At 32.7% G+C, this 22,657-nt stretch overlaps 1 protein-coding gene across 1 annotated transcript in view; it reads left to right on the forward strand.

Annotated features, from left to right (window-relative positions):
- The window catches only part of LOC123667153 (unextended protein-like), a 51,690-nt gene extending 45,156 nt beyond the window's left edge, over positions 1–6,534 (forward strand). The window contains exons 14-15 of the mRNA XM_045601123.1: positions 4,632–4,694; positions 5,471–6,534. Coding sequence (XP_045457079.1) covers positions 4,632–4,694; positions 5,471–5,599 — 192 coding nt within the window. The 3' untranslated portion in view covers positions 5,600–6,534. The remainder of the gene's footprint in view (positions 1–4,631; positions 4,695–5,470) is intronic.
- Positions 6,535–22,657: the final 16,123 nt, after the last annotated feature.

A 22,657-nucleotide genomic window follows, 5' to 3' on the forward strand; every position in this document is an offset into this window, starting at 1 on the left:
TTATTACAAAGAATAACGCGTTATTTATTTATTTGCTAAGCCCAATTATTTCATAAATACAATAATAATTCGAGAATGGCAAAGGTAAAATAGTATGATAGCCATGACAACACTTGAAAATCATAACTGTCATAATTGAGCGAAGGACTAGAATCCAGCTTTTAATAAAATATATAATTATAAAAATAATGTACCCGGTCGAGCAGGAATAGTAGAGTACTGTTGTAGTTGTTTAGTTGGAGGAAGGACTGTTGGATGTTGCGCGCATACAATGACTTTGGTATGGTACCTTGGTTGGGCGAGACATCAACAAAATATCACAGCACCGGCAGGGTATCTGGGTGACATTGTTATTAGGGACGATGTAGAATATACGTAATAAGAAAATAATGTTGTTTTATTTTATAAACAGGACTTTCTTCTATTAGAAAAAATGAGCAGATACTCTGACTGACTGTAGAGGACCACTGTCTTTATGCCACGCATCTGTATATAAGTGGTTTCTAGAGTTTGCTTTTTAACCTAGAGGCCGCACTTTCATTTTTTGCAGGGAATAACCATTTTGTGTGCCATTGTAAACTGTTTCTTATTTGGTTAAGACCTTGCAGGCTGCTCATCTGATTATCTGATAAAAAGATGATCCCATGCTGCAAAGGGCACGATAAGTGGATGGTCCTGGTAACTATCTATGGTGATTATCATTAAAGAAAAATCTAATCAGAAGCGTGGTCTAGAAATTCTAAGAGCAGGGTTTATTAGATCTGTTGACATACAGCGCTCATGATTTAAGAAGATGAACATCTTTGTCGATCGTCGATTTTATATCACCTACAGCTAACGCTGATGTACCTACGTAGGAAATACCTAAGGACAGGTAACAAAGAAAATCCCCGAATATGAAGTATTTTAGTCCTAAGGTTTAAAACAAGCGTCTAAGAAAAATATTTTTCTTTATTTTATTTTTATTTTATACTTTATTGTACACCACAAATATATTACAAACAAAGCATAAAGATAGTTACAGACAGTGAAGTACAATGGGCGGACTTATGGCTAATTAGCCATTTATTATTTTGCTGTAAGTGCGTCGATAGTCTAAATATATCTACTACAAGGTTTTGTAATCAATCTATCTAGTTATTAAAAATGTAGTTTCGGACTATATTTAACATATATTTGACTAAGTTTTTGATCAGGTACCAACAAGTTGTTGACACATAACCTCTAAATGTTCAACCTGGAATATCTTCAATTCATTACTTCTTTCGGTGGTGCTTCTTTAAGCAAAAGTGATTAGGAATTTAAGTACTATTTTACTACATATTTTTCATTAGTAGACGCTAAAAATTTATGCCAACAAAAATTTGTTAGGGGATCTGCCATTGTCCTTTAGGAACAGGGTTTCAAACAAGCGTTATAGTTTACTTGAGATATCCTGTAATCGATTTTTTTTATCAATGCAAATATTTGTCGAGACGAACCGAACCCCCGACCGCTAATTAGCGACAGCTAGCCATTTGTTCAAAAGGATAGTTAATAGGAAAAGCAATCGATAATATTATTATACTTATTTGTCAACTGTCTATATTTGCTGTGAATACCATTATCTTACGCTTCTGGAATCCGCTAAGTGTGTTATTTTATTGCCCTTTCTCTCTCCCTCTTTCTCATTCTACCTCTTTCCCCAGCCCTTACGTATATCTGCCAGCGCTAGCCAATTACCGATAAAACTATCTAGATCCAGCACTTCGATCGCGCAGGACAATCTGGAAACTTCTGTTAGTACTGTCATATTACTCTTGAAATGTAGAATCAAATTGAAAAGGAATTCCTAGAAAAAGTAATTATTTATATCAATTAGTAAATTGTAATTGTTATAACTAAAACCAAAATTACAGGAAAAACAATGTTACAAAGTCATAGAACTTATGCAAACTAAAAACGATGATACTCTAAGCCCTTCCAACAAAAGCTCGTCTATATCTTTAAAAAGCGTCTCAAAAGCTTCTCCGACTCTCCAAAATGATAATATATCGATAAAGCCAAACGCATCAAGTTGGCCAAACTTTCAAACAAATGCCCAAAATGAGCCAACATCATCGAAATATTTGGACCAAGTTCAGTCAACAACAACCAAACATTTGTCCCAAGAGTTGCCAAAAGATTTAAGTGATGCAGAACAAATTAATGAACCAAAAAAGTCAATCGATGAGACGCATAAAACTGACAGAAATTATATTGGGTCCAATATGTCGGATTATATACCAGATTTTACAACGAAAACTTACACAGACAACACAGCTAGGAAGCGTTTGAACTCAGACGATTTTAAGCAAAAGAATTTTTATGCGAAAACTTATAAAAAGATACTTACGAACGAGCAAGATGATTCGAGGAAAGATTCGAGTAGATCTGATTTGAAATTTTTGCCAAGCACGTCGAAATATAAGTCCTCGCACATGTCCCCGACTGTGAACCAACCCGATATTATATTAAGATCGCCATATTCAAGTAGGGATGAAGGGAGAAGAGGTTCGCTATTCAAAAATAATTTATAGGTGTAGCGGTGCGAGTAGTCGCCTAAAACACCAACAGGTTTCGGGTTCGATTCCCGCTCGGGATATTTGTATTTGTACAAATTATTCTCTTCGGTTCGGATGTCTGTCCTTGTGGGTCTTCCCACCGTGCCTCGGAGAGCACGTTAAGCCGGCGGTCCAGGTTGTTATCACAAATACCTGATAGCGATCGTTACTCATAGTAGGGAAGATATCCACCAACCCGCATTGGAGCAGCGTGGTTGATTAAGGTCTGATCCTTCACCTATATGGGAAAAAAGAGGCTTACACCCAGCAGTGGGATATTACAGGCTGTAACGAGCGATTCCCCTAGACGGACTGCTCCAGAATTCAACCAAGATATTTTCTCTTATGCCTTGCTTCAATAAAAATAATGCTTCGAACTTCAACTTCAATTTGCTTAAGAATCTTTTCAGTTATGATAATGTACGTTTATTAGATCATTTTATTATAACACTAGCTGTGCCCGCGACTTCGTCCGCGTGGATTTAATAAAAAGTATTTCAGTTCGCCGAGCTATAAAATAAAAAAAGGATTTTATAATGAAATAATATGGATATTACATCAGCTATCTGAAGTGTCAGTGAAAGTACCGTCAAAATCGGTTCAGCCCTTTCAGAGATTAGCCGGAACAAACAGACAAAAATTCTAAAATATGTTATTTTGGTATATGTATCGTATATTCGTCCATATGCATTTAACAAAAAGCAGTTATTTTAATATCTTAAACAGACACCCCTATTTTATTTATTTGTATAGATAATATTTTGAAGTAGTGTTACGATTAAACCTAAAAATAAATTTAATGAATCCAGATGGTGCAAAGAAAACTCAATTTCATTCAGACAAATCGCTGCTTACGTTCCACGGATCCCATATACAAGCAGATACTCAAAACGAAATCGATAAATATAAAAATGGAAGTTCCAAAGACGACAAAGTATCTGAAAAACAAAAAACAAAATCAGATAAACGAGAGAAATTTAAAAAGCGAGAACTAATTTGTGGCTGTCACGATATTGATAAATGTGTATTAAGAATAGATAGTCAAAGGGAAGAATCAATATGTCTCAAAGATATAAATTATCTTAATTCCAAGGAAAATGATAAGTTTATCAAACATAAAACATACGCTCGTTGCGAATGTACCGATTTGGATGTTATGGATAATTCTGAACAAATTTTGATGCAATTATCAAAGATTGTAAGATTATTGGAAAAGCGAGATGATACTTGAGTGGTGATTGTTAGTAAATTTTTTGTAATAAATGTATATCATTACAGCAGCCTTTCGCAGTCCACTACTGGACATAGGCTTCACAAGTTCAATAAATGTATATTCTTAACTACAAAAAACACATCGAATTTGTAGATCCTAGATGCCTAAGCTTAAATTGAAATGCCTAGTCATCATCATCATCATCATCATCATCATCATCATCATCATCATCATCATCATCACTTCAGCCTATTGCAGTCCACTGCTGGACATAGGCCTCTACAAGTTCACGCCAAAAATGGCGTGATGTGTGTTGGCCATAGTCACCACGCTGGGTAGGCGGGTTGGTGACCGCAGGGCTGGCTTTGTCGCACCGAAGACGCTGCTGCCCGTCTTCGCAGTTGAATGGTTATCCCGCCATCGGTCAGCTTTTTAAGTTCCAAGGTGGTAGTGGAACTGTGTTATCCCTTACTCGCCTCTTACGACAACCAGAAGAGGCTGGCTATATATTATATGAGGTGGCTATATTCTTGAATGCCGTAGCCACACAGCTTAGGCCATTAGAGTATTTAGGCCATTTAAATTAATTTTACTTGTCATATTATACAAGCTGCACAGCTATATTTCAAACCGCCCCCTCTCCCTCTCCTCATATTATTTTTAAAATTGTCAAAAGCCTCGTGGTGGAGCCAGATTTACTAAACCTACAAACTTATGCCATTTTTATCATAATATATATTTTATCAGTAATTTTCATTTTATAGAAGAAGAAAAAAATACGTGTGTTATTTAATTAGGTGCGTTACTTAATATGAATTTATTTATTTTCATTCTAGCTGTTACAGTCTGTGGACGAAGATATAAGCATCGGCGGCGAACACAAGACACCGTCGAGACAGGTAAAAGTAAAATTCAATAATTTTACATACAAGTAGGTCGGCAAACAAGCGTACGGCTCGCCTGATGGCAAGCGATTACCGTAGCTTATCTGTCTGCAATAACAGAAGCATCGCAAGACCGCCGACCCAACCCTCAACACCCCCAGTAGCACCAGACACCATACCACAGGACTACTGCTGCTACTGCAGAGCTACTGCTGTATTTAGCTGTAATCTTCTGTAAGGTCGAGGTACTTCTCCGGGCGGGCTGCTCCAGATTTGGACCGAAATATCCTGCTATACCCCCTACCTCAAAAAAAATATATATTATCTAACAATAAGACATCTGTTTATAGGTATAACTTTTCCTAATTCGTAACTTATTTTTGCAGTTATCATAGAACATATTTACTATTAATTATTGTCTAAGTTAATATGTGATTCGTAGTATTTTGTGGTTCTATGTGTGTTTAACCAATATATGTCTTTTATAATATATAATAGATAATCACCTATTTATTATTATATTAGTAAAATAAGCTTAATTAAAACTGGAGGTATTGGAATATTTTTTAGATTAATTTTGATCCTTTCAGTAATATACTAAGTAATACTATTTCACTATCTAGTTTTTGATAATTGAAGAACTGACACTATAAAAAATTAAAAATAATCCTTCATTGACAGTAAAGACCAAATTTTTTACGCATTTTACATTACAAAATAAGAGACAATAAGGTGTACTTATGTTCTAGACCAGATTGCAATTAAATATATAATGTATTTCGTATCCCCAGGTATCCCCAAACCCACCAGTGTCGGCATCCCCCTTAACACGAGCATCGTTCGCGTCGCGAACGTCACCAGAACGGAACGGAGATATCTTCGCTGCCAAGGATGAGCAAGAGAAGTTACTGAAAAACTAACTTTTACTTAAATTTAAACATTGTTTTTCATCTAAATTTGAGCGCAGAAGTGTTACAAGAGAAATTGGGGTTCGAGGGTAGTTTGTGACACTTTAGTAGTAATTTTGCCTAAACGGGGACTTTATACCATTTTGTCTGAAAATACAAGATTGGGATAGAGTTTTGGCAAATTGGTTTATGAAGAATAAATTATGTTCTAGGATTTAGTATATAGAAGGGGTAGTTTTGGGGGAGAAGTACCACTTGATTTTTGGGTGGGTTTTAGCAAAAATTCCAGTGAAAAGGACAATTCAAACATTGAAAATGTCGTATAAATGGGTGTAAAAATTAGTAAAAAGTAAGAACTAACTTGTCTATAGAAGTTGTTTTACTAGTCTATGATACAACCCCATCTCCCTAGAAACACGCCTATACATCTTGTTTATTTACCAAAATATTTACAGCAATATTTTTTATACAAATTCGATTAACACGAAAATAAAAACGAAGAAAATACGCGATTGTTTTATGATCTTCCAATTTCGGGCCAAAAATTTATTGCCAATTTCTTCAAGACATTCTTTTTCAGATATTCATTATGTACTAATGATATTATTTCAAGCATTCAAGCAATGGGAAACTTCTTTATTTCTTACAAAAATAACATTCTTCACTTGAATAGTGGGAGTTCGAAATTGAACCGTTCGTAACGAAAACTATCCGTTTTATGAATATAGGAACTTGATTTTAGTATTGAATGAGTATAATTTGATATATGAAACTAGCTTGGACAATACTTAAAGGGGATAACCCATCCCGCCCTCCCACCTATATTACTTATATATAACTTGGCAATTTGAAGTAAGAGATTTACGTTTCATACAAATCGATAATTACTTACAAATATCAATGTACTTAATAATTTATTTATTAAAAATTAAATCTCATTAATCGAATACTTAATTTATTATAAAACATTAAGTACAATTTTAAATTATTTTTATTTAATAACGATTTTTATCTATTAACAAAATTAATTGTTAAAATTATAATAGCGATGATGGTCGCTAAATAGATGTTACGTCAAAAAATCGTAAATGTAGTTATTTTAAGATATACTTACTTTTTTGTATCTAGTAACACTGATTCTGTGTTGCTATATAATATGAATAGTGTATTTGTTGTCTCTGTCCTATATATCGTTTTAAATTATGACTATAAATAAATAATTAAAAAAAAAAGTGATATCACAAATGGCTATCAGTATTAAAAAGTTTTAATATTCGACCAAAAAAAAACATTAAATAATTAAATTACAATACATAAATATAAATGTATGTGAAAAATAAAAATAAAATGATATTAGAAAAATTATTTGTTCCACAAATTTTAATAAATGACACAAAAGTAGAGGTAAGGGGCCTCGATAAGCACGTTTCTTGTTTATAAGTGGCCTAGAGTGACTATTTTGAATCACTAAAGGCTTAGAATAATAATAGAACTTGACCAGCACTACCAGCTTGGAACTTATATAGCCGACCGATGGCGGGATAACCGTCCAACTGCTTTCAAATACGCAGGTCGAAAACGGGCAACAGCGTCTTCGGTGCGACAAAGCCAGCCCTGCGGTCACCAACCCGCCTGCCCAGCGTGGTGACTGTGGGCAAAACACATGAGTTCGCGCCATAATGTCTTGCGCGAACTAGAGGAAGCCTATGTCCAGCAGTGAACTGCGATAGGCTGAAGTGATAAAGAAAAACGAAAATCGTACTAAGTCAGCCTAATATTAACTTAAAATATCAAGGCATAATTATGTTTATTTTCATACCAGGCCCCTTATAAGCAGGAAACTTACTTCACTTACACATCAAATTTATTACAAGGCCCCCTACATCCACAGGGCCTAAGTACTTTTACCTAATCAAGAAAAGCCAAATTAAACACCAGTGATTCAGAAAAGGGGCCTATTAATGCCCCCTTAATAACACAAAATGCCTTATCCTATGATAACTTCTCAATGGGTAAATTGATCCGTCACGTAGTTTAAAATACGAAATATAAAATAAAATATACCTATCTATGTCTATTTTAAGTAAAAAAAACAAGGAATTAGAAAGATGCACTGGATTTTATAGTTCTAGTAACGCACTTGATGTAAAATACATGCGTTTCCACGCGTTTTTACTTCTTTGAAATAATATTTTAAAAGATTTTATGATTGAGAATGTGGGGACACATGATGAAATGAAGAAGAAACACGCGTCGAAACGTCATAATAGCCAAAATATGAATTATTAGAATATTAATAAGTAAGTTAGTAATAAAATAATGCTCGTTGTTTATTCACGTGCTTTTATCTTACGTACAAGGTTAAATAAAAGTCTAAGATCCGAACTAGAAACTACCATCTGTTTAATGGTTATAATTTTTTTTTCTACTTCGATATATTATAATTGTGTACGAACGAGAAAAAAAAACGACTTCAATTGCATCGCACAGTAATACAAATAAATACAAAAAAATAGTCAAGTTATAGAGATAACTCAAAAAGTGTTTGTCTGATCTTGATCAAATTTAAATAGTGTAGAATACGACTGAAAACACTCGATATAACATTTATTTCTCACTTTAACTCTATAGTTATTCATTCACAATGCACACTTTCAACTACATTGAATATATCACACTAATCTCTTATATCCCACTTATCGAGTAGCAACGTTACCGCACAATAATTAAATAATAATTGCCTCTTCACTTACAAATTATCATATTTACAGGACAACAATCCCGCCAATAGATTACAAAGATGGCGACTGACCAATCAGAAAATTATTATTTAGTTTTCAAAAGATGGTGTCACCATCTTTGTACTGTTCCGGTATTAAACTAATGTAAATCCAATATTTTAATAATTGTCAGAATTACAAATTTAAATGCTAACAATAGGACCACACTAAAAGCACCAGCTTTCTATCAAAGAAAGAATCATCAGAATCGGAAACAAATACGGTTAAATTCAGACCTTTTTTTCCTTTTTTGAAGTCGGTTAAAAAAAATAAAACGCGAACGGATTAAGTGAAAAATTCCTGACCAGGCTTTTAAAAATTCGCCAATAGTAGGTAGATTATTATTTTGTATGTTAGGTTAGAGTTTGTATTTAGGTTAGGAGTAGGTCAAGGTAGATTTTTAACGGATTTAAAAATTAAGGTTCTCAATTCGACTATATTTTTTGTATATTTGTTACCTCATAACTTTTTACGTGGTATACCGATTTTGGTGATACTTATTTGTTTATCGAAAGCTGGTGCTTGTAATGTGGTCCCATTTAAATTTGATCAAGATCCGACGCGTACTTTTTGAGTTCTCTAATAATGCGTATTTAATCTATACAAATAAATAAAATTGGAGTGTCTGTTTGTAATGTTAAAATAACCGCTTTTCACAAAATGCATATGGATGTATACACGGTATATATACCAAAATAACATTTTTAACAATTTTTGTCTGTCTGTCTTTTTGTTCCGGCTAATCTCTGAAACGGCTGAACCGATTTTGATAGGACTTTCATTGATTATATTTTTCAATTACCTACGTTGCATTATTTGTCGATGTAAATTAAAATCGTTTTTTTTTTTTTTTTCGTTTGCAAGCGAGCACAATAATGATGTAAGATTTTTAAGACAATCCGTTCGTGATTTATGTTTTTGATATGCTTAAGTAAATATAAAATAATTTGTATCCATTAAACAGACGGGTCAAGATCGTTTCTAGTTCGGTTCTTAGACTATAAACTAAAATATCTCGGCCTTATATAAACTATATACACAGAAGCTAATATTTGGTTTATATAAGGGATACACTACATATGTATGTTAATCATTTGCAAAGTACATAATGTCCCAATTTGAAAATATTTATCTTACAAAGTTTTTAATGTTAATAAACAAAATTTAATTCAATCGAAAATATATAAAAATACAGTATTTGTATGTTTGTAAATCACAAAATACAATTAAAAATAGCATTAGATTAAAAAAATCATAAATAATTAAGGGACAGTTGCATCTGCCGCTGATAAAGATATCTGACATATAACGATATTCGACAGATAAAAGTTTAACATATTTTCATTTTAACATCATCAAAATCAACTTTGTTAGGTTCTATTCACCCCTGGAATCCAAAAGTTGTAATTTATTAGTTAAGTGAGACGGATAGACCCTAATGTTCTTTTTTACCTCCAGCTTATAAACCCTATCAATAACTTATATGCTAGATAAACTACCTATTATTATTATATACTTTATTGCACTAAAAATAATGTACAGAAAAATTAATTAATTACCTATGCTACCTACTAAACGTAAAAATTGAAATACGTGATTGTATTTATTTACATAGATGTATACGTTTATCAGTGGTCTTATCTGTCACTTAAATATGAATTCATTAAGTATTAGGGGTTTTTTATATTTTTTTTTTGTCAAATTTTCTTTTTTTATTTTAAGAAATGACAACAACATTTGTAATTTTAATAGTTTTATGTTGACAGTACATTGTCAAGTTTATTTCGTACTTATTTCGTTAACGGTACTTTATGTTCGTGATTCAAATTGTTCCTATAATTTATAATGATTATTAATATATTTTTCTTCAATTTTTTTTTCAGCTATTACTGAAATTTCTCTCAAAAATATGGATTTTAAAAATGATTTTTCGTACATACATACAAATGTGGATTATACAATTTATGTGAATTAGAAATTAGTATTTATATGCAAGATTGAAATATTTGTTAAAAATTATAAATATACATAAAAATATTATTAATGTAACAAAACAAGAATCAACGAATGTTGTTAATAACTTAACTAAAATTTTCTCCTTCATTTTTGCATGAGAAAGCATGATAATTTTTTGCTTTGCACTTATTTTGTATATTGTATTACATCACCATAACGGCAGCTTTTGCTATAAACGGCCTAAAAATATTCATAAATTGAACAAGAGACAATAATATTGATTTCTTTTTTTGTTTTATCATTTAACGAATTCATTTTTTTTTTTTTTTGTTTGTTATAAGATTGTAAATACACATGTATATTGTGATATATTGGGATCTAATTTTTTTAAATTAATTTACAAATAAAATGTTTGTGAAATTTAAGGAACGGTCAAGTATTTAAAATTAGGTATACGATTTATTTTTTACCTTGGAATAAAGAAATGCATATTGTAATCACCAAAAGGTAATTTGGGATTTAATTTTGAAGTTTTTGTCATTAAAATGAAGATTATTTTACATAGCATATTAGGTGCAGTTTTAATCGACTAATTATTTATAATATATTTACATATTTTTTATCTATACTAATATTGTAAAGCTGAAGAGTTTATTGTTTTTTTTTTTTTTTTTTTTGAACGCGCTAATCTCAGGCAACTGGTCCGATTTGAAAAATTCTTTCAGTGTTAAATAGCCCATTTATGGAGGAAGGCTATAGGCTATATATCATGACACCACCACCAATAAAGAATGTTTCAAAATCGTTTTTTTTTTTTCCTTTTGAAAGCTAACCCAAAGAAACTGTTCCACACGGATGAAGTCGTAGGCAGAAGCTAGTTTTATAATAAAAATACGTACAATTTGAACGCTCCTTACATTTCAAAAGTTTTTTATAACATTTAATATGTCAGAGAAGTAATATAAATTATGAATCATAGTGAGTCGTTTTGTACTTATTAATTTAAGTGTTTGTATGGAATGGACATTTATGGAGTAGAAAATAAAATTATAATGTATAAAAATTATAATCTTTAAGAAATAAAATTTATAATTATGTAAAATGAAATATGTACTACAATCGCTGTTGGTCATTTTATATACCCGATATTTTGTGCCAATTTCTCAGTGAAAATATACCTTTTTACATATAAATGATCCTTTTAACCGACTTCAATAAGGAGGAGGTTCTCGATTCGGTTAGTATTTTATTTTTATGTATGTACACCGATTACGCCGAGATTTTAGAGAATTATTGATTTGATTAATACAATTTTTTATTATTAGTACAATTATTTCAATAAGTTGTTAAAAATACTTTTATTTATTTATGGTACACCAGAATAAAAACACAAAAAAAATAGAAGTCAAAGGCAATCTTTAATATAACAAAAAGTTCAATTTCTCCAAAACAACCTTTGGGCATAGGGCACGATATAGCAGAGGTTGGAAAGTGATTAAGAAAAAAAAATAATCCAAATAAAAAAAAACTATATCCAAGCTTCAAAACCACTTCTGCGTGTTTAAATGTTTCGTCGTTTGGCCAATTTGATTTATATTTGTTTTTATTAATAAACTAGCTTGCCTGGTCAGCCTGGTCAGACTTCGTTCTGTTAAAAGTTAATAGTAATTTTTTTTTTTTTGTATTACAAACCTTCCGTGAACCTTAAGGAACATACAATAAAATAAATTAGCCGAACGGGTCGAGCCATTCTCGAGTTATGCGCTTAGCAACATTCATTTTTATTTATATATCTAGATAATGTGTAAAAATAGCGTCGAATTGAGAACTTCCTCTTTTTTGAAGTCGGTTATAAAATACATTTATTTACACACACATATTCAGTAGTAAAAAATTAATATTTTTAATCATAAATGTTTTTTCTTGTATAAAAGATTTTATTTTTTACTTGAACAAGTCCATTCCATATGTATGTGTTGTAGCATTTACATATGTTGTATAAATGTTATTAGATTTGTGTCCGATCGTGGAATCGAATAGTTGTAAGAATAATAATGTATTCCCTGTTTTATTAATTGATAATAAATTATATTAGTATTTTATTGTATTTCATTTTGAAGAACAGCGTTTCATTCGCGTCGACTACGATTTTGGCTGTATAGGCCTAGCATAGGTATGACAATTTATCTGGGGCGAGGTTGCGAATGCTAGTGCGACCCCATCTCGCCCCACCCAGGCGGATGACTGCTCACACGTGGTGGTTTTTTAGTCAGTAGGAGTCTGACATAACCCTCTGCCCCCCCCCTGCCCCGCGCCTCCGCGGCGAAGGAAGTCCATGGTGGATTTTCCCCACGTAATAAACTAATACAGAGAGTGTCAATTCGCTAAAAAAACAATTATTTGTCTTAGTTCTTAGTTAACTGTTAATAGATATGTAATTAAAATACCCTTTTATACTAATTTTTTTATAATCTAAATTACAGAGATATAATTAGAGAGATACTTATAAATTACAGAGATTTTTTTATTATATCTCTGTAAATTAGACTAAGAAATCTTTTGTTTTGCTTGGTGAATAAACGTCTTTATCTATTATTATTATTAAAAATTAGATAAATTTATTTTGAAACTTAATTTCACATATTTTGGCCCCCTTGTCACACAATGTCACACTGTCGATTCTTACGTGTAACGCAAGTTATGGATGGCCCATTGTTGCACAGTGATAACGTAGCATTCTAAAGGAATTCATAAAATCAGTCTTGTAATTTTTCAACGTATTAGATATCTTGTAAGTCATGAATAATTCCTGTACACTTAATAAAAGCAAAATATTCGATCGTGGCGAGAGCTCTTTTAAACCTCGTAACTAGATATGAAATCAAAATCAAAAACAACTTTATTTAAGTAGGCTTCAAAAGCACCTTCGGATCGTCCTTTTACAAATTAGTGATTATTATTTTTAAAAGTGAAGCTACCACCGATTCGGAATGCAGATTCTGGAATGAATCGGCAAGATACTCAGCTAATTACTCTTTTGAATCTTTCTTATTCTAAATTTAATGAATGGTTAACAATACAAACCTTTTTCTGAATACGCCGAGTTTTTTTTTATATCCACAGATTCTAAGCCGTAAAACGTTTTTTTTTTTTTTAAATTATAATGCATTGTGCGTATCCTACAGGCTGTTCATTACTTAAAACTGCAGACCGACAGTCCTGGGCCTTGTAAACCTAGGACGTGGTTCGACGCTGACGGTATTTTTCTATTACAATGTCGTTATTTTTTTTTTCTATACATTTCTAAATTTTCTTTTGCGTATAGCCTAAGCAATATATAGGCGTATAGTTCCTACTGTTTTTTTTAGCATGTTTTAGTTTTCGTTATATATACTCACAGGCACAAACATAACACATACACAATTTAATTAATATATATATTTTTACCTTTTTCCACTTATTTGATCTAAAACATATATGCATATTTTTATTGTGTACACTACCGGTTCGAGCCATTACTGTCAAAGAAAGCCTGCACTTCGCATCACCCCCCAGTAGGACTGCCATCCGGGTTTCCTCGGATTTGCCCTAGTTTGGAAGACGTCCGTGGAGCGTCTGGGCGTGGTTTAAATCGTAGTCCGGGTGCAACCCGGCCGCAATTTCGTCTTGAAAATTTACAATTATTTTGCTATATACACAGTTCGAACCGAATACCTCAGAGTTCTGTGAGACAGTTGATGTTGAATACAAACAGCTTCCATATAATTCCAAAACTAGATGGCTTAGTCTGTTTCCTGCAATAGAAAGCCTTCTCAACCTCTTCACTGCACTGAAAGGCTACTTTATTTCTATTTTATTTATTCAAAAACATACAAAAACCACCTGTCGTAATCAAAGATTTTTTTTCCAAAATCCGCTGTCTGAGGTTTATTTGCTTCTAGTCCAATTCATTAATCATATTTTGCATAGAAAAACAGAAAAATAAGAAAAAAGCGACATTTCCGTCTTTGAAACTCGAAACATTCTTGGATCTACAACAAAAAAAAGCTTAGACCATTCGTGTCCTTAAGTATCAAAATCATTTTAAACAAACACGACGAGAAGATAAAACAAGAGTTCAAAAACTGTACTCTGAGTTTCTATAATGAAACTAGCTGCTGCCCGCGACGTCGTCTGCGTTAACGCTATACAGCACCAAAATACCTATGATTATACCTTTTAAAATAACATTCATTTACCCGTTACTTCTTTACATTTCATATCCACAGAACAATCTCATAGATGGCGCTGCTTTAAAATTGTCTTGTCTACTTATATTTATTTAATTATGTTTATCGGCTTAGTTAGTTATATTGCGTGATTTTTATGGTTTGAAGCTAGCTTATATAGCATGGTTATTAACATAATAACAAGAACATTCAAATATGCTATGTAGCCTATATGTTGACTCGACTTCTTAATAATATTCGTGCCAAATTTGAAGTAAATCCATGCGGTACTTTTTGAGTTTATCCCGGACATACATACAGACAAACAGACAAAAATTCTAATAAAAATAGGTAAAAAAACTTTTTAAGTTAAACGGTTTTATGTTAAACATACATTGCAATGTTTAAGATAAATGTACTAAAAACGAAAAAATAATAAAATAGATACAGTCGTGGGAATTATAAACATATGCATAGACTAGACTAAAATAAAAAAAAATGTCGGTTGAACAACTGCCTAATTATAGTGTAACATTACAAAACAAACATTTTAATCAACGATTGTAGACAATTGACGTGCCCCACGGTTTTATTTTAGTCTAGTCTATGCATATGTTTATAATTCCCACGACTGTATCTATTTTATTATTTTTTCGTTTTTAGTACATTTATCTTAAACATTGCAATGTATGTTTAACATAAAACCGTTTAACTTAAAAAGTTTTTTTACCTATTTTTATTTTCTAGTTTTTAGTTTTTATTTCGCATTCTGTTTAATTCATTTAGTGCTTCATTATTGCAAGGCCCATCTTAAATATTGAGGTTGTATAGTGCACTGTATTCTTCTTGTCAAGCCCTTTTATTTGATACCCATATTGGTGGGATTGATAAAAAATTGTTATCAGACATTTGGTAGCGGCGGCCAGCTTAGATTTCAATTTTGCATAGTAAATTGTATTCTACTTGTTGAGACCTTTCATTTGATACCCATGTTGATGGGATTGATAAAACCTAAGTTATCCGCCATTTTGTAGAGGCCGCCATCTTGGATTTTAATTTTATATAGTACATTGATTATACTGGTTGAGTACTTTCATTTGATACCCATATTGATGGGATCGATAAAACCTACGTTATCCGCCATTTTGTAGCGGCCGCCATCTTGTATTTCAATTTTTTATAGTATATTGTATTCTGCTTGTTGAGCCCTTTCATTTGATACCCATATTGATGGGATTGATAAAACCTACGTTATCCGCCATTTTGTAGCGGCCGCCATCTTGGATTTCAATTTTTTATAGTATATTGTATTCTGCTTGTTGAGCCCTTTCATTTGATACCCATATTGATGGGATTAATAAAACATAAATTATCCGCCATTTTGTAGCGGCGGCCATCTTGAATTTATAATGATAATGAATAAACATAATTGTATTGCCACCAAAATCCAAAGTGTATGACAGGAAGAGGGTGAAATTTGAATTACTAAATTTGACCCAAGAATAAATAATAAATAAAAAATAAAAAAATAAAAAAACAAACGGGGTGAGCTAAATAAAACCGTTTAAAAACTATATTTTTGGCTTCGGTGTCGATTGTAGATCACACCACAAGTATTCTTTTAAAAAAAATATTCAATGTACAGTTTCGACTTTCCTACCATTTTATTATATGTATAGATAAAAATGCACATTGAAGAATCAGCATCTTCAACAATTTGATAAATTTGACTGTATGTTTTTGCCGAATATAAATGAAAAGACTCAATGGGCTGTTATCGAAGATACTGTTGCATTTTCGAAAGACAACGAATATAGGAATTGACGACACGAAATTGATAGATGAGTGATTTTAAAATCTTTTTTTGCCAAAATCTCAGCGCAGAAGATAAGCTTTTAAATGCTAATCAACTATAGTTACAATTTTTTAGAACACCAAATGCCCATTCATTTTCAGAATTACAAAATTAAAAAAATAAAATTAAAGTCAAGTACGGAGTAAAATATATTTTAATCAAGATGTAAGGAATGCAAAAAGTATTGAAATATCTGTTTTAAATGGGGTGTAAGCTCGAAAATCCGGGGAACTTGCGCTTACGGTCCTGGAGGGCAGGTTTTAGAGATGGCAGCCCTACCCCCCAGCATCTTATGCAAAGCCTTTGCCATCGAGATGTCGCGCTTGTAACACGGGGCAAGATAGGGAATTTGCCCCACACTGACTTGAAGCTAATAACAGAAATTTTGTATTTATAATTTAAATTTTAGATTAGCCGAAACGTTGCCAAACTGTTTTTGAAATAGCGTACTGAGTGACGGTTAAAAAAAGAATTGTTTTATTTTCTATTATGAAAATACTTCTTTAATTTTTACTTTTTTTATTCTGTCCTAATTCATATATAGGAGAGAGGCATATGCCCAGTAGTGGAATGTCACAGGCTAAATGCACGCCGATTATTTAATTTTTATGCTTATTTGATTCTGCCTCACCATTTACAGAAAACTGGATACGCCCATGGCTTGTAGATACATCTTTTCAGAAGCAAACGGGTATTAATAGTTTAAGATTTGTTATTGAAGTTATAATTCTTTTGACGCGTTAGGAAAAAATGATAAGGGTAAATTTTTACAATGCGCGCGCACACCGTCACTAAAACACGACACCCTGAAGTTAGCTAGTCAACGAAGAAGAAGTTAGCAACGTGCAGTTAGCTAGTCAATGAAGTATAATTTCTTACATTCGTACATAAGTAAACACGTTTTTTTATTGGCTTAAGTTTTTTATGGTTATTATGATTACCATCGCCTGAAAACCTTTTTGAACTGTTTTTATAAAGAGATAGAGCTTATTGACCGTGCTGTTATTGGTTTTAAAATTGTAATTTAATTGTAAGGGCGTTGTCCCTAACTATTCTAACTGTAGACTTCTTCTTTTTATAGTTGGAGAGAAATAACACTTTTGCTGTTCAGATCGGAATCTATTTATTTTAAAAACTTATGACTATATATACAAAATTTAAATGACATTAGAAAAGTCTTATCTCAGAGTCTTATATTAATTTTAAAACAATATTTAAAATTTGGTTGTCAAAAGAGGTTGCTTACTTTTCCACACGTAGCGAGATCGTATGTAATCATATACATATATAATGTAGGTAAACCCTACGTAATGAAATAAAACAACGAATTTATTAGATTTTCATTTATTACACGACTAGTACATTATTTCCTTATATCTAATACACATGACACAATGTACTTTTATAGAAATACTTCGGTCGAGATATTTTGAGACTTTATTTATAAATTTCATTTTATTAATAATAATATACTTTTTTTAATTATTTTACATTTTATATATGTGATTATTTAGATACAAAAATTAATAAATTAATGATTTCATAAAATTATTCAAGGTCCAATGAAATATTAGAAAAACAAAACCTTAAAGAGACCACCTGGTGTATATGTAAAGAGCCTGTTTCGCCGATTACTGGTAAATATTATCTGATAACATTTTTTTTTTTCATAGAACTAGGTCGCCGAACGTGCATACGGCTCATGTTATGCGATTACAGTAACTTTTAGACGTCTGCAACACCAGGAGCATAGCAAACGTGTTGCCAACCCTACTACCATCGCTCCTGTATTTTGGTATAAATAATCGCTTAAAACAGCGACGGTTTGCGGGTTCGACTCCCGCTCGGGACGGATATTTGTATTTGTACAAATATCTCGTTCCAGTTTGGATGTCTGTCCTTGTGGGTCTCCTCAGCGTGCCTCAGAGAGAACGTTAAGCTGTCGGTCTCGGTTGTTATCATAAATATCTGATAGCGATCGTTATTCATAGTAGGGAATATATCTGTCAACCCGCAGTGGAGCAGCGTGGATTAAGCTCCAATCCTTCTCTTAAACGAAGAAACTTTGTTACAGGCTGAATGTGAAACAGGCTCTTAAAGTCAGACATAAGTAGCTATAACACGATTTTGGCGGTATGATTAAAAACAAATTTCTGTTGATCACATATTAATTATCGCTTTTCTGCGTGTCTTGACAGAATAAAAAAAATAAAGTACATCCGCAAACATGTTTGTCAAAAAGTAATATTTAATAATATATATATCAAATAAAATCAACTACACTAACATTTTATTTTGAACTACGCATCGTTTCTATGTTATCAAAATAAAACTTTCATAAAATTAGTTTTATTACGCATGTATTTTAATTTTTAATATTTATTTTATTTATTTTAATATTTAATTATTAATTTTTGGAATAGAATTCTAGTGGATATTCACACTCACTGATCTTTTTTTAAATATTTCAAGAATGGCTTCAGAATTTTTTTAACGAAAAAAAATTAATGGGACTTAGGACAATAATATACTCTAAGGTATCCTGTCACTGTTAATTATTTCAAAAGTATAATTCAAAACAATGTCGGTTATTTTTTATGTCGGCTTTTTTATTTCGGTTATTTTTTACTTAAAATGCCTAGTTATTTCGTTGCGCAATATTTTACTATTGCCGAATGAGGTCAATTGGATCTGGATATTTTTTTTTAAATAAATTATTAAACGACCTAAAAAAAAGTATTTAATCAATAATTAAAACCCACTTTAAAGAAATTAAAACATATATTTATTTACAGTTTACTCATTTAGTAAAACCAAGACCCCCTGTGTTATTATTATTATACATAAATTTTAAGCAAATTTACTGTTTATTGACTATGGAAACCTCTTCATAAAACAGAAAATACATTAAATACTTAAATTATTTTTAGCCAGTAATGGTTACAATTCAACAATAATTGAGGAATTTTATAAAATATCTTTTCTATTAACTCCTTTTCTTTACTCTGCTCCCAATCTGCTGTACTGTAATCTGTCCCAGAATAGTGTGGAAGAAATCGCTTTTCTAGGAATACAACCTCCTTTGTACATCTTTATTTGTAACAATAATTGTTGTATTAATAAACACTATTATTATTACTGTTGGATAGTTCTTTTGTCACATTGGTGAATCATTCTCTAACTAATGTGTAGAAATTATTTTGTTACCAAATAAAACTCAGCTTACAGATATTAAAAAAAAAAACGAATGTGCTTTAGACCACACGACTAAAATAAAACTTCTTTAACTCCATCTAACTTATATCTCCATCTCAACTTCCGTTCGCCTTGACCGATCACAATTTTCGCAACGCTTTCGTCACGCATTCACCATCTTACTCCCCAAGTCAAGCTTGCGTAAAGAAGTTTTACTTCGTAAATTCATAAAATATATGAAATTTAGTATTAACTCTTGATTGTCAGAAAAAACTTTATCTTAATCTTTAAGTCAAATGAAATAAAATTAAAACATCGTTAGTTTTGAATGTATATTTAGGTTTTTTATTAACTTACTGCATTTGTCGTTTTGATATTTTATTAAAAAAAAAATATTACTGAATATTAAGGTTGTAATGTCGACTACACCGATCCGTTTTCTCTGTACCCGTCCTCTTTATATATTACAAGTTACAACCTTAAAAGAATTTTGAAGACATAGAATCAGAATAGAGATTTTCATTAGCCGAGTTTCCAAGTTATTTGGTACATTTTATACGTCATTACAATATCATCAGTAGGTAAGCTGAGTTATACCTGAATCTTTACCGTCGTATCGTTTGTATATATTTTTAGAGCGCTCATAACTGTACCGTGTTATGTACAAAGATGGCTGTGGTGGTAAGTGTTGGTGCTGGGGTCAGTGAGTGTGTGCGCGGATCGCGCCGGGAGGGGGCGCTACGGCGGCGTCATACTGCCACCATACTCAGGGGACGCACCGCGACCTACACCATGAGACACGATCAGAAACCATAAGACACCATCAGACATTAAACACCATGCGAGTAAAATTACCATTATTGAGATCAAAACGAAATATTGAACACATAAAGCCGTCGGTTCCGGTTGTAATCATACACACCTGATAGCGATCGTTACTCTACTAGGAAATATATCATCCGGGCCCCAGTGGAGCAGGTGGTGGATAAAGCTCCGAGCCCTTTCCTACATGGAGAAAGAGGCCTATGCCCAGCAGTGGGATGCTAGAGGCTGAATCACTCAATCATTCAACATGTGTATCATATATAGATTTCGATAAACAAAAATATTGTTTATTTAGAAATACCAGGAAGAAGACAGTTTTGACCTCAACAATTGTAATGTCATATGTTTTTAGGAAATATTTATTTACTAGAGGAAATTAAATACATTTTTGAAGTAAGTCAGTCAAATTCTCTGCCAAATGTATGTCTGCCACACTCACCTCGGCCTCTGCCGCGGCCCCGGCCCCTGCCCCTCCCGCGGCCGCGTCACCTGCGCCCGTCACCCAGACCCACCATGTCTGCGCACACACAAACACGTTAACAAAAAAAACACATACCCCCCCCCCCCCGATATGACATTTCGTCTCCTATGTCCGTTTTATCAAAGGTTGACCTTCTTTACTTTTCTTTTTTTTCCTTAATACACTTATAGTTTATATAGAAGAGACTTCCAAAAAAGGAGGAGGTTCTCAATTCGACTGTATTTTTTTTTTATGTATGTTACATCAGAACTTTTGACTGGGTGGAGCGATTTCGACAAATTTTCTTTTAATCGAAAGGTGGTGTGTGCCAATTGGTCCCATTTAAATTTATTTGAGATCTAACAACTACTTTTCGAGCTATATCTAATAATGCGTTTTTACTTGACGCTTTTTTCGTCGACCTACGTTGTATTATACCGCATAACTTTCTACTGGATGTACCGATTTTGATAATTCTTTTTTTGTTGGAAAGCGGATATCTTTAGTTTGGTACCATGATAAGGAAACCAGTATCTGATGGTGGGATCCCAGAGAAATCGAGGGAAACTCTCGAAAATCCGCAATAACTTTTTACTGGGTGTACCGATTTTGATAATTTTTAATTTAATCGAAAGCTGATGTTTATCATGTGGTCACATATAAATTTTATCGAGATCTGATAACGACTTTTTGAGTAATCTTTGATAACGCGTAGTTGCTTGACTATTTTTTCGTCGATCTACGTTGTATTACTTGTCGATGTAATTGAAGTCGGTTTTTTTTTCGTTTGCGAGCAAACACAATTATTTAGGTACCTATGCATAAATAAAACATTACACACACTAACACGTATATGACACACAATAATTATATACTCTTGTTTATTATTATAGAAGTATAGACCCAATCCCCAATCCCCGAGGAGCTCTGGTCACGTTACTCACCAACAGGAACACAATACTGCTTGAACACAGTATTACTTTGCTGTGATCTTCTGTAAGGTCGAGGTACTACCCCAGTCGGGCTGCTCCATATTTTGAGCAGGAAATTCCTGCTGTGCCCTACCTCAGTTAAAGGCCCTGAGCCAGGGCTGTGAGTTGTGACTGTTACGCTAACGCGTCGTCAAACAAAAGAACTGCCCGAATTTTAATACCGTTTTCAGCTGGTCACTGACCGCAGTATTATACAACCATTGTCAGAATATCAAAAGCATATATTTCATAGTTTTACGCTTGCAGGAAATAAAACACTTGACAAACAACTAAAATTAAGCCACACATTTTTTTTCTTTTTTTTAAATATTATTATTATCGTTTATACAATTTACAATGTATAAAATGTATGCCGCGTTACCGGCACCTTCAACACCGACGCGACGGTCGCAATCGCAAGCTCGATTCCAGCTCGGAGGTGATATGTGTTTCTACAAATATTTGTTTTCGGTCTGATTGTTTGTCTTTGTGGGTCTCCCCACCGTGCCTCGGAGAGCACGTTAAGCTGTCGGTCCCGGTTGTTATCGTCTACACCTGATAGCGATCGTTACTCATAGTAGGGAATATATCCGCCAACACGTATTGGAGCAGCGTGGTGGATTAAGTTCTGATCCTTCTCCTATATGGGGAAAGCCAGCTGTGGGATATTACGACCAAATAATTAAACTAATATCACCTATATTAGTAGCCGTCTTCTCCAAGTAAGCCAGGGGCCCTTGCAGAGTGGCGCCAGCGTAGCTGCCTCTCCCGCCCGCCATAAACATGTTTTGCATCTTTTCGAAAGAAAAATAACTTATTT

The sequence above is a fragment of the Melitaea cinxia genome, chromosome 27 (assembly GCF_905220565.1).
Source record: "Melitaea cinxia chromosome 27, ilMelCinx1.1, whole genome shotgun sequence".
Classification (NCBI taxonomy): Eukaryota; Metazoa; Arthropoda; class Insecta; order Lepidoptera; family Nymphalidae; genus Melitaea; species Melitaea cinxia.